Genomic DNA, 16,753 nt, shown 5'->3' on the forward strand with positions numbered 1-16,753 from the left:
GGTGTAAGTCAACTACCCTGGCCAGCAAGATCTCCGGATCTGTCCCCCATTGAGCATGTTTGGGACTGGATGAAGCGTCGTCTCACGCGGTCTGCACGTCCAGCACGAACGCTGGTCCAACTGAGGCGCCAGGTGGAAATGGCATGGCAAGCCGTTCCACAGGACTACATCCAGCATCTCTACGATCGTCTCCATGGGAGAATAGCAGCCTGCATTGCTGCGAAAGGTGGATATACACTGTACTAGTGCCGACATTGTGCATGCTCTGTTGCCTGTGTCTATGTGCCTGTGGTTCTGTCAGTGTGATCATGTGATGTATCTGACCCCAGGAATGTGTCAATAAAGTTTCCCCTTCCTGGGACAATGTATTCACGGTGTTCTTATTTCAATTTCCAGGAGTGTATATTAATGACTTGCCATTCTATATTCATGAAGAGGCAAAGTTAGTTCTCTTTGCTGATGATACAAGTATAGTAATCACACCTGACAAACAAGAATTAACTGATGAAATTGTCAATACTGTCTTTGAGAAAATTACTAGGTGGTTCCTTGTAAACGGACTCTCACTGAATTTTGATAAGACACAGTACATACAGTTCCATACAGTGAATGGTATGACGCCATTAATAAATATAGACCTTAATCAGAAGCATATAGCTAAGGTAGAATATTCCAAATTTTTAGGTGTGTCCATTGATGAGAGATTAAATTGGAAGAAACACATTGATGATCTGCTGAAACGTTTGAGTTCAGCTACTTATGCAATAAGGGTCATTGCAAATTTTGGTGATAAACATCTTAGTAAATTAGCTTACTACGCCTATTTTCACTCGTTGCTGATGATACAAGTATAGTAATCACACCTGACAAACAAGAATTAACTGATGAAATTGTCAATACTGTCTTTCAGAAAATTACTAGGTGGTTCCTTGTAAACGGACTCTCACTGAATTTTGATAAGACACAGTACATACAGTTCCATACAGTGAATGGTATGACGCCATTAATAAATATAGACCTTAATCAGAAGCATATAGCTAAGGTAGAATATTCCAAATTTTTAGGTGTGTCCATTGATGAGAGATTAAATTGGAAGAAACACATTGATGATCTGCTGAAACGTTTGAGTTCAGCTACTTATGCAATAAGGGTCATTGCAAATTTTGGTGATAAACATCTTAGTAAATTAGCTTACTACGCCTATTTTCACTCGTTGCTTTCATATGGCATCATATTTTGCGGTAATTCATCACTGAGGAATAAAGTATTTATTGCACAAAAGCGTGTAATCAGAATAATAGCTGGAGTCCACCCAAGATCATCCTGCAGACATTTATTTAAGGATCTAGGGATATTCACAGTAGCTTCTCAGTATATATACTCTCTTATGAAATTTGTTATTAACAACCAAACCCAATTCAAAAGTAATAGCAGTGTGCATAACTACAATACTAGGAGAAAGGATGATCTTCACTATTCAAGATTAAATCTAACTTTGGCACAGAAAGGGGTGAATTATACTGGCACTAAAGTCTTTGGTCACTTACCAAATAGTATCAAAAGTCTGACAGATAACCAACAAGTATTTAAGAAGAAATTAAAAGAATTTCTGAATGACAACTCCTTCTACTCCATAGAGGAATTTTTAGATATAAACTAAAAAAAAAAATATTAAAAAAAAATAAAAATAAAAAACACAAAAAAATGAAAGAGTTGTTATATTAACTTAAGTATGTTGTTAAATTAACTTAATTATGTCATGTATTGGAAAATTTGACTCGTTCCACATCATTACGAAATATCGTATTCATGATCCATGGAACTAGTATTAATCTAATCTAATCTAATCTAATCTACACTTTTATCTAAAAACAAAAATGATGCAAAGTGATCTAATTTGGCAAATAAGGTACTGAGTAACTTAAATTAGCACATTATGTAAAATGTTTACAGAGAGCAGTAGCTGGTAAAAATTAAATATTATAAGAATAATTTTCAGAAGTTTCAGAAGTACAGCATGCAACCATAATGTCCATAAAATTAAGGAGATTTTCATTAAATGTATAAACATGTACTGAAAATAGTATATAAAGAGCAATAAATGACAAATTACAATATTTTCATTTCTTCTTTAGCAAAATATGTAAAACATTGATGCCAGTATTTTAGACAGTCTAAATAATCTAAACCAACATAATAATGAAGACAATAAAACTTGTTTACCTATAAGAGGTGATTTTTGCCAATAACCATCTCTTATCTCTATGTAATCAGAACAGCAATTTTCATTGGGATACATGTCTATACTTGTAATGTTAAGAATGATTCGTTCACCATGTGTTGCTGTTATTCTCCACTCACAATGTTCTGGTGTTACAGAAGCTGCTGCAGTTGGGTGGAAACCTGGAGTTGAAAATGTAGCTGAATTTTCTTGATAAGTTCTACCACAACCTATAACACAAATTTAGTAACTCAACATTTTTATATTTATAAATTAAAAATTTTGGAATAATTATTGTGAGCTAAGATTGGTATACAATGTCAGATGCATAGAGTCTAGCACACACCAACATATGAAGATAGAGATATATACAGGTAAGTTTTGCAACACTGGTCAATTTACTTAATATTTCTTTTGAAAAATATTTTTAACTGCAGTTGAAACAACTTTACACTTTGCTAAACCACTCTTCAAATACATTTTCTTTGTGAGAACCTCTGCACCTGTGTACATTATCTTTCCGTGTCTGTAGAAGATCTATCTCCAAAGGAAATGGCCACCTTTTCAGTTCAGTAATCACATGTGAAAATAAGATGCTGTCACAGAGAGCAAGGCAAGAATTACTTAAGGATTATAAAGTATTCTGCAGCCAAACAGTCAGTAATAATAAAATAACAATAATAATAATAACAATACTTTACTCAACATAGAATGATTCACTGCATATGTACAAAAACAGCAAATGTTACAATTCTTTATACATAACATGATAATATATTCTTCTCAATTTGTCACTGATTCACAAATGATAAAATTACAAATACATGGTTTCCTGAATACTGTTAATATGTTTTTTTTTCCAAGCACTTCTTACTCTTCATACACTATGTGATCAAAAGTACCCGGACACCCCAAAAAACATACATTTTTCATATTAGGTGCATTGTGCTGCCACTTACTTCCAGGTACTCCATATCAGCAACCTCAGTAGTCATTAGGCATCATGAAAGAGCAGAATGGGGCACTTCGCAGAACTCACAGACTTCAAACGTGATCAGGTGATTGGGTGTCACTTGTGTCATATGTCTGTATGTGAGATTTCCACACTCCTAAACATCCCTATGTCCACTGTTTCCAATGTGATAGTGAAGTGGAAACATGAAGGGACATGTATATCACAAAAGCGTACAGGCTGACCTCGTCTGTTGACTGACAGAGACTGCCGACAGTTGAAAAGGGTCATAATGTGTAATAGGCAGACATTTACTCAGACCACTACACAGGAATTCCAAACTGCATCACGATCCACTGCAAGTACTATGACAGTTAGGAAGGAAGTGAGAAAACTTGAATTTCATGGTTGAGCGGCTGCTCATAAGCCCACACATCACACTGGTAAATGCCTCACTTGGTCTAAGGAGCATAAACATTGGGCAATTGAACAGTGGAGAAACATTGTGTGGAGTGACAAATCACGGTACACAATGTGGCGATCTGATGGCAGGTTGTGGGTATCGAGAATGCCTGGTGAACGTCATCTGCCAGTGTGTGTAGTGCCAACAGTAAAATTTGGAGGCGGTGGTGCTATGGAATCGTCATGTGTTTCGTGGAGGGGACTTGCACCCCTTGCTGTTTTGCATGGCTTTATCACAGCACTGGCCTACATTTTTGTTTTAAGCACCTTCTTGCTTCCCACTGTTGAAGAGCAATTTGTGGATGGCGATTGCATCTTTCAACTCGATTGAGCACATGTGTGCTAAATGTAAGCATGACTATGACGTGTCTCATGGAGTTTAACAAATTAAATTAGCCATTGCCAATAAATTGGTAAAAAAAGATGGGACACACATGTTGACTCACTAGTGTGTAAGTTATCTAAGACTATAATTTCAATCAATATGATTACCAAGTTCTGCAAAGACATTCTTGTGCCAAACACTGCATACCATACTTTATTTTCATCACACTTGAAATACAGAGCAACAACCAGAGCAAATCTAAATAAGTTAGTGGTATTTTAAAAAAGTGCTATAAGAATCATTTGTGCAACTAAATATAAGGAATGAAGCCATGGCTTGTTTCCAAAAACTGGCGTGTCAACCATAGTAAACATGTACAATGTCAAAGCCATATTGCTTGTTAAAAGAATTTCTTTCACTTTCGCCATAGTTCTGCACTGATTGCAGGGTCGGCATGGCTACAACGGATTTAACGATGTTAGTTTTAGGGGTGGCTGGATGCCTTTTCTGTACAATACCAAATATAAAGAAACATGTTATGTCACCAGACACAGAACAGCACTCTATGAAAAGGGTCCAAAATATGCGGGATTAAAATTAAACAATGCACTGCCCAATGTGGTTATGGCTCTTCTCCCAACAAAGCTTAAGTTTCAGGCTAATAAATTCCTGCTTTCTGCTACAAAACACTCTTTACACATAAGAATATGCATATACACTATGTCATCAAAATTATTTGGACACCTGGCTGAAAATGACTAACAAGTTCATGGCACCCTCCATCAGTAATGCTGGAATTCAATATGATGTTGGCCCATCCTTAGCCTTGATGACAACTTCCACTCTCGCAGGTATATGTTCAACTAGGTGCTTAGGTGCTGGAAGTTTTCCTGGGGAATGGCAGCCGATTCTTCATGGAGTAGTGTACTGAGGAGAGGTACTGATGTCAGTCTGTGAGGCCTGGCACGAAGTTGGCATTCCAAAATATCCCTAAGGTGTTCTATAGGATTCGGGTTGGGACCCTGTGCAGGCCAGTCCACTTCAGAGATGTTACTGTCATGTAACCATTCCGCCACAGGCTCCGCCATGTGCTCAATCGAGTTGAAAGATGCAATCGCCATCCACAAATTGCTCTTCAACAGTGGGAAGCAAGAAGGTGCTTAAAACATAAATGTAGGCCAGTGCTGTGATAAAGCCATGCAAAACAGCAAGGGGTGCAAGTCCCCTCCATGAAACACATGACCATACCATAGCACCACCGCCTCCAAATTTTACTGTTGGCACTACAGTCTAAGGCGCTGCAGTCCTGGAGTGTGCGGTTGGTCCCAGCGGAGGTTCGAGTCCTCCCTCAGGCATGGGTGTGTGTGTTTGTCCTTAGGTTAATTTATGCTAAATAGTGTGTAAGCATAGGGACTGATGTCCTTAGAAGTTAAGTCCCATAAGATTTCACACACATTTGAACTTTTTTTTTGCCTACTTTTGCAAGCTACACATCTCATGTCTGGTTTGAGACAGGGAAGAAGCCAGTGTGCTTAGTTCATTCTACTTTGTATATATGGCCCTGCAGTATTTCATATTTCCATGACTGACTATGTAATGAGCTACATCTTCAAGACAGGTTTTAGAAAAAATAAGTACTAATGTGTGTGAAATCTTATGGGACTTAACTGCTAAGGTCATCAGTCCCTAAGCTTACACACTATTTAACCTTAATTATCCTAAGGACAAAAACACACACCCATGCCAGAGAAAGGACTCAAACCTCCACCGTGACCTAGGTTTTAGCCTTCAGCTACTGTTTCTTGTTCTTACACAGGGTGGTTATTCTTAATGTGCAGCTACTCACGGAAGTCCCGTGTGGGCTGTAGTTATTGTATGGCAGTGAAACTTGGTAGATATGCTAACCTACTTATTTTGGAAAAAAATAGTTCAAAATATGGCCACCAGGTGTAAATCTTGCATTCTGCAGAATCCCATAGACATTTCCAGTGCTCATATTGAAGAACTTGTGTAAGCTCTGGTTAATAGTAAAATCAACATTATGCCTCTCTCATTTGTTTGGACTTTTCTGCTCGTGTACCATTCCTAATTAATTACATGTGGAAACATTTCTATACATCTTTCTTGCATTCCCAGTGCTAAATTTGCCCCTAGTGGCCGAAATTGGAGTAAAGTTTATAATCATAATTAAGGTTGCACCTGAAGATGTGGCTATAAGCCATGAAACTGGTAGTGTAGTCATTTAAAACCAAGTTTTACGAGCTGTAAAGAGGGTTTTAATTCATTATGACCTTCAGAAGCTGCATATACATTTCAAATAAATTAGTTTGTGATGTCTTAAAAAGCTTTCTTTTGATTTTTTGTTGGAAAACTCTTTCTCAGTATACTTTTGACCAAAGGAAACTGTTACATGCAGCCACCAACATAATGTAAATACTGGGTGGGGCAAATAAAAGTGGCCTGGAGAACAGAGTTCCAGGGTACAAAGAAACACAGCAGAGGAAAGGAAATATACTACTAACCTGACTACAGCAGATGTTGATGGCATTTTTGGGTGCTGATGTGTGGGAATGTTTCAGAATGTTTTTTGATTTGCTCAAAACAGATCTTGCCTGATGCCATTCTCAGAGTAAGCATTGTATGGCACTCTTTACTGTCACTTTGGCACCATTACACTCTTCAGCAAACAACTGATTCCACTGTTTCCACGACTTTGTTGTCACATAACTTTCCACAATAAATACCCTTTGATCCACTGTGAGCACCATCATTCCCATTGCACAGCTCCACTCACACTAACTTACCCCACACTATGCTCTGAGCTGGCGTGGATCATGTGGTAGGCATACACATGGTGTGCACATCATGGGGTGTAGTTATATGCATACATTCAAGTCCAATCGTATCCACTCATCTGGGCCACTTTCGTTTGCCTCACCCTGTACAGGTAGACATCCACTCACAATGCAGTTCATTAGAGCACACTGTGTCAACGGTCATGAAAGTGACAATATCGCTTGTGTGCCTTGTTCAGACTGTCAGTTTGCCTCAGAGGATGATTTCAAGCTTAGGCCATGCATGGACTGTCTCTTCATGGCAAAACTGATGAGTACAGTGTATTTAAATGTAATTAATATAATTAATTAATTTCATTGTTTTAATTAAAATAATGGTGAATCCAATCTCCTGACAGAACTGCAGCCACAAGCAGTGAATCGTGGCCCGTAGTGTAAATAGTGACATGAATTTGCTGCCACTCTTATGCAACCCACAAGGTGAGACTTGCAGAGCTCGCCACTGTGGAGAGACTTTGCAGGTGCACTGTGCTCGTACTGATAGTAGTAGTAGCTGTAGTAGTAACTGAGATTGTAAAATGAAAGAACAGAGTAGCACTAGCTTTTTATATTATGAAATAACTTCAGTGCAAGAATTTATAAACAGAAATGTGTTGTAAACAACGGATAAAGTGAATGAGTTTGTACTGCTTTTAACAGACTGGACTTGTATTCTGGAAGATGGATGGTCTAATTCCCATACAGATATCCTGATTAAGGTGTTGCACTGTTTCTCTAAATTCCTTCATGCACACGACAGGGTATTTCCTACTAAGAGTCCCCAATCATCTACTTGTACTACCTTAATAACTAGACCTATAAGTATGTAAACATTTGTGTATAAAAATTGTGATTTTTATTCTTAAACTATAATTACATAACATGCTAAATATTCTTCTATATGTGATCCACAGGTGAATAAAACTACTACTTGTAAACCCATCCATATTGTTTTCTGTAGATTGTCTCAGTGAGCATTAATCCTAACTGATTGTAAATGAAACTATAATTTGTGGGTATAAGTCACTATTTGATAATTATTTTGCACCACACTTTTGATGCAGTAGACGCAATTTTGAAGAAGAATAGTCATGCCATGGTATGAGCTCAGTTTGATGCCAAAGGCCTGCTTCATTGTCATATGCTTCTGGCACCAACTTTGTCACCATTCAATGATGAGTGTGTAGATACAGCTATAGTAGTGCAGCAGCATGTGAGTTTGTGAAAGAGAATGTCTAAGCAGTGTTCCAAGTTTGACCACTTAACTCGGGAAGATGCCAACCTGGAGTCAGGTAAGATCCACAGGACAGTTGTTTATTTTTCTCACCAAGAACTGGATGGCAGCTCTGTTGTAGCATAGAGTGCTCTATTTTTCTCCAGCCCTGTGATATCTGCCATATTGGTTGTTGCTGGTGGAACAGAGTAGTGCATCAGGTCTCTCTCTCTTGGCACAGCTGAGGATGGCAGAATAACTACCAGCCATATCCTAGCAAAAGCTAAGCCACTGAAATCCAATATTAGCTGGGAGGAACAATATGGCTTACCTTTATTACGTCAGAATGAGGAATTCATGATTTTTGCCAACCTATAAAGGAAATACCATTGTGGTTCTGAACACAGAAGACCACCACCTGAAGGTGCTGAATACTATACACATTGGAAGCTTAGCTGCAATCCACACAGATCACTTTAAGAAAGAAAAGGAAGTTAATAAAGGAATCTGGTATGCGAGAAGAAGCTGCGAAGAAATTCATGCCATGTGCCGCCACACCTCCCAGGCTCTGTGGATTGCTGAAGTTACTCAAGGAAGCTGTTCCTCTTTACATTAGATTCAGTTTTCATTCCATAGACCCAAAAATGAAACGATTCTTGTGGGTGTGGAAGAAGTCAGAAAGTATCACATATAAAACACAAAACATTTGAATACAGTACTCACTACTCTGATCATTTGTCGGGAGATTGCCAAAATACATGAATACATTACAGCACACAAACAGCTAATATTTACAGAATTAATACACTATCAGAATGAAACATAGTTATGCCCTTGTAATAGATTTATCATACACAAAATACCTAATCTTGACTGTTGTGACCAAGTGCTGTCAAAACTGAAATCTAACAAACATTTTTACTTTAGCTGGTCTAACAGGCCCTGAATATTGTAACAGTGACCTATAAAAATCATGTTGTTAACTTGCAGTCATACTTTGAGACCCTCGGGATAATAAAAATAGACCAAAATGACATAATGATTAGTTTGGGACTTGGGTCACTTTTTATGAGGGTGAAGTATAAGTCACGCTGGATTTTTTGGGACAATAGCTTAAACCTGGGTTTGTAAGGTGTTCCACCATGCGCTAATGACAATGTACTTCCTGTACTGCAATGGATATTACATGTTGACGTAACACAGCCATGGGATCCTCATTGTCTCCAGCCGACGTGAAATTCTTCATGGAGCATTTTGAGGATCAAGCTCTGAATTCTACTAGGTTGCATCCATCTTGCTTCCTATGGTACGTTGACGACAGTATTCTAATATGGCCTCATGGTGAAAATGTAGGGGAGAGTGGGGCACTCTGAACCATGAGGCACAATGAATCAGGTAGCATAATTTCAGTATAAGGTGGTAAATTATTTTTTCCTCTGTGCATATGTTGTCAGTACTGCTCTATCGACTGCCATTTGTTTTCTACAGGATCTAGTTGGCTCAAATGGCTCTGAGCACTATGGGACTTAACAGCTATGGTCATCAGTCCCCTAGAACTTAGAACTACTTAAACCCAAGTAACCTAAGGACATCACACAACACCCAGCCATCACGAGGCAGAGAAAATCCCTGACCCCGCTGGGAATCGAACCCGGGCGTGGGAAGCGAGAACGCTACCGCACGACCACGAGCTGCGGGCCAGGATCTAGTTCCCGCGATTAGTGTTGTACTGGCGCTATGTTAGTTTCGCGACAGTGAAGTAATTTTTGGAGACGTAGATAGACTGAATTTCGTTCAATCATTTGTCACCAACTTTTAGAGAAAGGTCATTGTAACAATATCAATAGTAAATACATATGTGTAGGTATTTAAGGCTTTGAAATTACAGACGTTCAACAGTCCTGTTTTATACAGGGTGATTCAAAAAGAATACCACAACTTTAAAAATGTGTATTTAATGAAAGAAACATAATATAACCTTCTGTTATACATCATTACAAAGAGCATTTAAAAAGGTTTTTTTTTCACTCAAAAACAAGTTCAGAGATGTTCAATATGGCCCCCTCCAGACACTCGAGCAATATCAACCCGATACTCCAACTCGTTCCACACTCTCTGTAGCATATCAGGCGTAACAGTTTGGATAGCTGCTGTTATTTCTCGTTTCAAATCATCAATGGTGGCTGGGAGAGGTGGCCGAAACACCATATCCTTAACATACCCCCATAAGAAAAAATCGCAGGGGGTAAGATCAGGGCTTCTTGGAGGCCAATGATGAAGCTTGCTGGATGCGTGCTACATTTTCATCACTCGTTCTCGGCCGTCCAGAACTTTTCCCTTTGCACAAACACCGATTTTCTGTAAACTGTTTATACCAACGTTTAATACACCACCTATCAGGAGGTTTAAAACCATACTTCGTTCGAAATGCACGCTGAACAACTGTCGTCGATTCACTTCTGCCGTCCTCAATAACACAAAAAGCTTTCTGTTGAGCGGTCGCCATCTTAGCATCAACTGACGCTGACGCCTAGTCAACAGCGCCTCAAACGAACAAATGTACAACTAAATGAAACTTTATAGCTCCCTTAATTCGCCGACAGATAGTGCTTAGCTCTGCCTTTTGTCGTTGCAGAGTTTTATATTCCTAAAGTTGTGGTATTCTTTTTGAATCACCCTGTATTATCACGTTTGAAGATGGTTCGTTTGTACCGCAGGAAAACGGACTGAGGTAAAACTGACCACAATGTTATGCAAGAAGCTGTACAGGATGTTCTTAATAAGGGTATGGCAGTTCACCAAACAGATAAATCTCGTTCAGTACCTTACCCTACTCTTCGACGATATGTTCAAAACATTAAATGTGGTTCCAGTGAAAGATTGACACCAAACTATGAAAATCGAAAGGTATTTTCTGTGGAGCAGGAGAAAGAATTAGTGGAGTATTTGTTACATTCTTCTAAGATATGCTTTGGTGTTGACACTACAACATGCAGGCGCTTAGCAAGTGAACCGGCTGTGAAAAATTGTCCGAAATATCCTGAGAACTGGATGGAGGGAATGGCTGGTGTAAACTGGTTCCATGGGTTCATGAAACGAAATCCCAGTTTAAGTATCTGAACCCCAGAGGGCTGCAGCTTATCAAAAATGTTCAAATGCGTGTGAAATCTTATGGGACTTAACTGCTAAGGTCATCAGCCCCTAAGCTTACACACTACTTAACCTAAAGTATCCTAGGGACAAACACACACACCCATGCCCGAGGGAGGACTCGAACCTCCGCCGGAATCAGCCGCACAGTCCATGACTGCAGCGCCTAAGATCGCTCGGCTACTCCCGCGCGGCTGCAGCTTATCCAGAGCAACATCCTTTAATCGGTATAGTTCCGAATTTCTTCAAAAACTTGAAAGACCTTTACCAGAGATGCCCTACTTTCGCTGATGGTACAAGGGTTTTCAATCTGGATGAAGCAAGTACCTCAACTGTACCAGATAGGCTTCCAAAGGTAGTGGCGCAAAAGGGAAGTAAACAGATTTTACAAGCAACTAGTGCAGAACGTGGTGTCGTAGTGACCACCTGTTGCATAATCAGTGCAGGTGGTACTTTCCCCTGTCCCCGGCAATGATATTTCCTCGAGTACATTTTAAACAACAAATGATAAGTAATGCACCAGCAGGCACCCTGGGGTTAGCAATAAAGAGTGGCTGGCTGAATAGCGAACTTTTTGTGGATGTCGTGAAACATTTCATCCACAAATTTAGTAGTAGCAAAGACAATCCTGCGCTTCTAATTTTAGACAATCATGAAACTCATCTGTCAATTGAGGTAATAGATGTAGCAAAAGCCAATAGGGTGCTTATGCTAACCGTACCTCCACATACCTCAAACAAACTGCAGCCTCTAGATGTAGGAATGTGCTCTTCATTCAAGGAAACTTATTACTCAGCATTAAATTCAAAACTCCTTCACAAAAAAAGGCACTCCTCTCACTACTTTGATGTAGCTGTATGTGTCAAAATTGCTCACGACAAACCAATGACACCCACTAACATACGTTCGGCTTTCAAGAAATGTGGAATATTTCCATTTGATGAAGACATCTTCACTGACGAAGACTTTATGGTCAGTGAAGTAACAGACTGGGTCGTGGAGGCAAACAGATCAACTTCAGATGTTAATTCTCTCCATCATATCAAGGATGCACGATCTGCAGGACAAGCTTCAGTCTATGTCAGCCAGCCGCAAGATGTGCAGCAAGCAGGACCATCTGGAGTACTTAACAAAATGGTTCAAATGGCTCTGAGCACTATGCGACTTAACTTCTGAGGTCATCAGTCGCCTAGAACTCAGAACTAATTAAACCTGACTAACCTAAGGACATCACATACATCCATGCCCGAGGCAGGATTCGAACCTGCGACCGTAGCGGTAGCTCGGTTCCAGACTGTAGCGCCTAGAACCGCACGGCCACTCCGGCCGGCAGTACTTAACACCCAAACAGCTTTTCCTAATGGAGTTTCTCCTGAAATAATTCGAGGATATCCAAAAGCAGAGAACAGAAAGAAGAGCAATAAACGTAAGAGAGGACGAAGTTTAATTGCAACTGATACACCGGAGAAAGATTTGTTGCAAGCCACAAAACATCCCAATAAAAAGGTCAACCGCAAGACTTATGAGCAGGAATCAGATGACGTCATTAGTGAGGCACATTATGAAGAGAGCGATGTAAATGTGGATGTGTCTGGTGAATCTGAGCACAACTTTGAAGACAGAGAACCGACTCGTGGAGATAACATCTTGGACCTACTGATAACAAACAGACCCGAACTTTTCGACTCTGTAAGTGCAGAACAGGGAATCAGTGATCATAAGGCCGTTGCAGCATCCCTGAATATTGAAGTTAATAGGAATATAAAAAAAGGGAGGAAGGTTTATCTGTTTAGCAAGAGTAATAGAAGGCAGATTTCAGACTACCTAACAGTTCAAAACGAAAATTTCTGTTCCGACACTGACAATGTTGAGTGTTTATGGAAAAAGTTCAAGGCAATCGTAAAATGCGTTTTAGACAGGTACGTGCCGAGTAAAACTGTGAGGGACGGGAAAAACCCACCGTGGTACAACAACAAAGTTAGGAAACTACTGCGAAAGCAAAGAGAGCTTCACTCCAAGTTTAAACGCAGCCAAAACCTCTCAGACAAACAGAAGCTAAACGATGTCAAAGTTAGCGTAAGGAGGGCTATGCGTGAAGCGTTCAGTGAATTCGAAAGTAAAATTCTATGTACCGACTTGACAGAAAATCCTAGGAAGTTCTGGTCTTACGTTAAATCAGTAAGTGGCTCGAAACAGCATATCCAGACACTCCGGGATGATGAAGGCATTGAAACAGAGGATGACACGCGTAAAGCTGAAATACTAAACACCTTTTTCCAAAGCTGTTTCACAGAGGAAGACCGCACTGCAGTTCCTTCTCTAAATCCTCGCACCAACGAAAAAATGGCTGACATTGAAATAAGTGTCCAAGGAATAGAAAAGCAACTGGAATCACTCAACAGAGGAAAGTCCACTGGACCTGACGGGATACCAATTCGATTCTACACAGAGTACGCGAAAGAACTTGCCCCCCTTCTAACAGCCGTGTACCGCAAGTCTCTAGAGGAACAGAAGGTTCCAAATGATTGGAAAAGAGCACAGGTAGTCCCAGTCTTCAAGAAGGGTCGTCGAGCAGATGCGCAAAACTATAGACCTGTATCTCTGACGTCGATCTGTTGTAGAATTTTAGAACATGTCTTTTGCTCGAGTATCATGTCGTTTTTGGAAACTCAGAATCTACTATGTAGGAATCAACATGGATTCCGGAAACAGCGATCGTGTGAAACCCAACTCGCTTTATTTGTTCATGAGACCCAGAAAATATTAGATACAGGCTCCCAGGTAGATGGTATTTTTCTTGACTTCCGGAAGGCGTTCGATACAGTTCCGCACTGTCGCCTGATAAACAAAGTAAGAGCCTACGGAATATCAGACCAGCTGTGTGGCTGGATTGAAGAGTTTTTAGCAAACAGAACACAGCATGTTGTTATCAATGGAGAGACGTCTACAGACATTAAAGTAACCTCTGGCGTGCCACAGGGGAGTGTTATGGGACCATTGCTTTTCACAATATATATAAATGACCTAGTAGATAGTGTCGGAAGTTCCATGTGGCTTTTCGCGGATGATGCTGTAGTATACAGAGAAGTTGCAGCATTAGAAAATTGTAGCGAAATGCAGGAAGATCTGCAGCGGATAGGCACTTGGTGCAGGGTGTGGCAACTGACCCTTAATATAGACAAATGTAATGTATTGCGAATACATAGAAAGAAGGATCCTTTATTGTATGATTATATGATAGCGGAACAAACACTGGTAGCAGTTACTTCTGTAAAATATCTGGGAGTATGCGTGCGGAACGATTTGAAGTGGAATGATCATATAAAATTAATTGTTGGTAAGGCGGGTACCAGGTTGAGATTCATTGGGAGAGTCCTTAGAAAATGTAGTCCATCAACCAAGGAGGTGGCTTACAAAACACTCGTTCGACCTATACTTGAGTATTGCTCATCAGTGTGGGATCCGTACCAGATCGGGATGACGGAGGAGATAGAGAAGATCCAAAGAAGAGCGGCGCGTTTCGTCACAGGGTTATTTGGTAACCGTGATAGCGTTACGGAGATGTTTAACAAACTCAAGTGGCAGACTCTGCAAGAGAGGCGCTCTGCATCGCGGTGTAGCTTGCTCGCCAGGTTTCGAGAGGGTGCGTTTCTGGATGAGGTATCGAATATATTGCTTCCCCCTACTTATACCTCCCGAGGAGATCACGAATGTAAAATTAGAGAGATTAGAGCGCGCACAGAGGCTTTCAGACAGTCGTTCTTCCCGCGAACCATACGCGACTGGAACAGGAAAGGGAGATAATGACAGTGGCACGTAAAGTGCCCTCCGCCACACACCGTTGGGTGGCTTGCGGAGTATAAATGTAGATGTAGATGTAGATGTAGACTTGGACAAATTACCAGAAACAGATGATTTCGCTTTGACCGAATTTGAACTGAAAAACAAAACACCAGTTTACTATGTGGGGAAGATTTTGAAACCGAAGGACGACGCAGGAGACTATCAGGTATCATTTTTGAAAAAAAGTGAAAAAATGAGAGTGAAGTTTTACACTACTAACCATTAAAATTGCTACACCAAGAAGAAATGCAGATGATGATTGGGTATTCATTGAACAAATATATTATACCAGAACTGACATGTGATTACATTTACACGAAGTTTGGGTGCATAGATCCTGAGAAATCAGTACCCAGAACAATCACCTCTGGCCGTAAAAACGGCCTTGGTACGCCTGGGTATTGAGTCAAACAGGGCTTGGATGGCATGTCCAGGTACAGCTGCCCATGCAGCTTCAACACGATACCACAGTTCATCAAGAGTAGTGACAGGCGTATTGTGACGAGCCAGTTACTCGGCCACCACTGACCAGACGTTTTCAGTTGGTGAAAGATCTGGAGAATGTGCTGGCCAGGGCAGCAGTCGAACATTTTCTGTATCCAGAAAGGCCCGTACAAGACCTGCAACATGTGGTCGTGCACTATCCTGCTGAAATGTAGGGTTTCGCAGGGATCGAATGAAGGGTAGAGCCACGGGTCGTAACACATGTGAAACGCAACGTCCACTGTTCAAAGTGCCGTCAGTGCGAACAAGAGGTGACCGAGACGTGTAACCAATGGCACCCCATACAATCACGCCAGGTGATACGCCAGTATGGTGATGAAGAACACACTCTTCCAATGAGATTCCACCGCGATGTCGCCAAACACGGATGCGACCCTCATGATGGTGTAAACAGAAGCCTGATTCATCCGAAAAAATGACGTTTAGCCATTCGTGCACCCAGGTTCGTCGTTGAGTACACAATCACAGGCGCTCCTGTCTATGATGCAGCGTCAAGGGTAACAGCAGCCATGGTCTCCGAGCTGATAGTCCATGCTGCTGCAAACGTCGTCGAACTGTTCGTGCAGATGGTTGTTATCTTGCAAACGTCCCCATCTGTTGACTCAGGGATCGAGACGTGGCTGCACGATCCGTTACAGCTATGCGGATAAGATGCCTGTCATATCGACTGCTAGTGATTCGAGGCCGTTGGGATCGAGCACGGCGTTCCGTATTACCCTCCTGAACCCACCGATTCCATATTCTGCTAACAGTCATTGGATCTCGACCAACGCGAGCAGCAATGTCGCGATACGATAAACCACAACAGCTATAGGCTACAATCCGACCTTTATCAAAGTCGGATACGTGATGGTACGCATTTCTCCTCCCTACACGAGGCGTCACAACAACGTTTCACCAGGCAACGCCGGTCAACTGCTGTTTGTGTATGAGAAATCGGTTGGAAACTTTTCTCATGTCAGCACGTTGTAGGTGTCGCCACCGGCGCCAACCCTGTGTGAATGCTCTGAAAAGCTAATCATTTGCATGTCACAGCATTTTCTTCCTGTCGGTTAAATTTCGCGTCTGTGGCACGTCATCTTCGTGGTGTAGCAATTTTAATGATCAGTAGCGTATCTTCATCAGGTAAAGGATGAAGCTTTTGTTCCAGCTAGCAACATACTTTACATGCTCCCGTGACCTGCTACTGATGGTGTGACAAAGAGACGAAAATCGTATTTCAAATTTGGAATGAGGTTCGAGTCCATGG

The 16,753-nt window shown here is 40.9% G+C and overlaps 1 protein-coding gene across 1 annotated transcript in view; it reads right to left on the minus strand.

Moving 5' to 3' along the window:
* Positions 1-16,753, minus strand: part of LOC126183449 (tolloid-like protein 1) — a 604,520-nt gene that overhangs the window by 171,259 nt on the left and 416,508 nt on the right. The window contains exon 7 of the mRNA XM_049925443.1: positions 2,224-2,451. Within this exon, the coding sequence (XP_049781400.1) occupies positions 2,224-2,451 (228 nt within the window). The remainder of the gene's footprint in view (positions 1-2,223; positions 2,452-16,753) is intronic.

The sequence above is a fragment of the Schistocerca cancellata genome, chromosome 4, assembly GCF_023864275.1.
Source record: "Schistocerca cancellata isolate TAMUIC-IGC-003103 chromosome 4, iqSchCanc2.1, whole genome shotgun sequence".
NCBI lineage: Eukaryota > Metazoa > Arthropoda > Insecta > Orthoptera > Acrididae > Schistocerca > Schistocerca cancellata.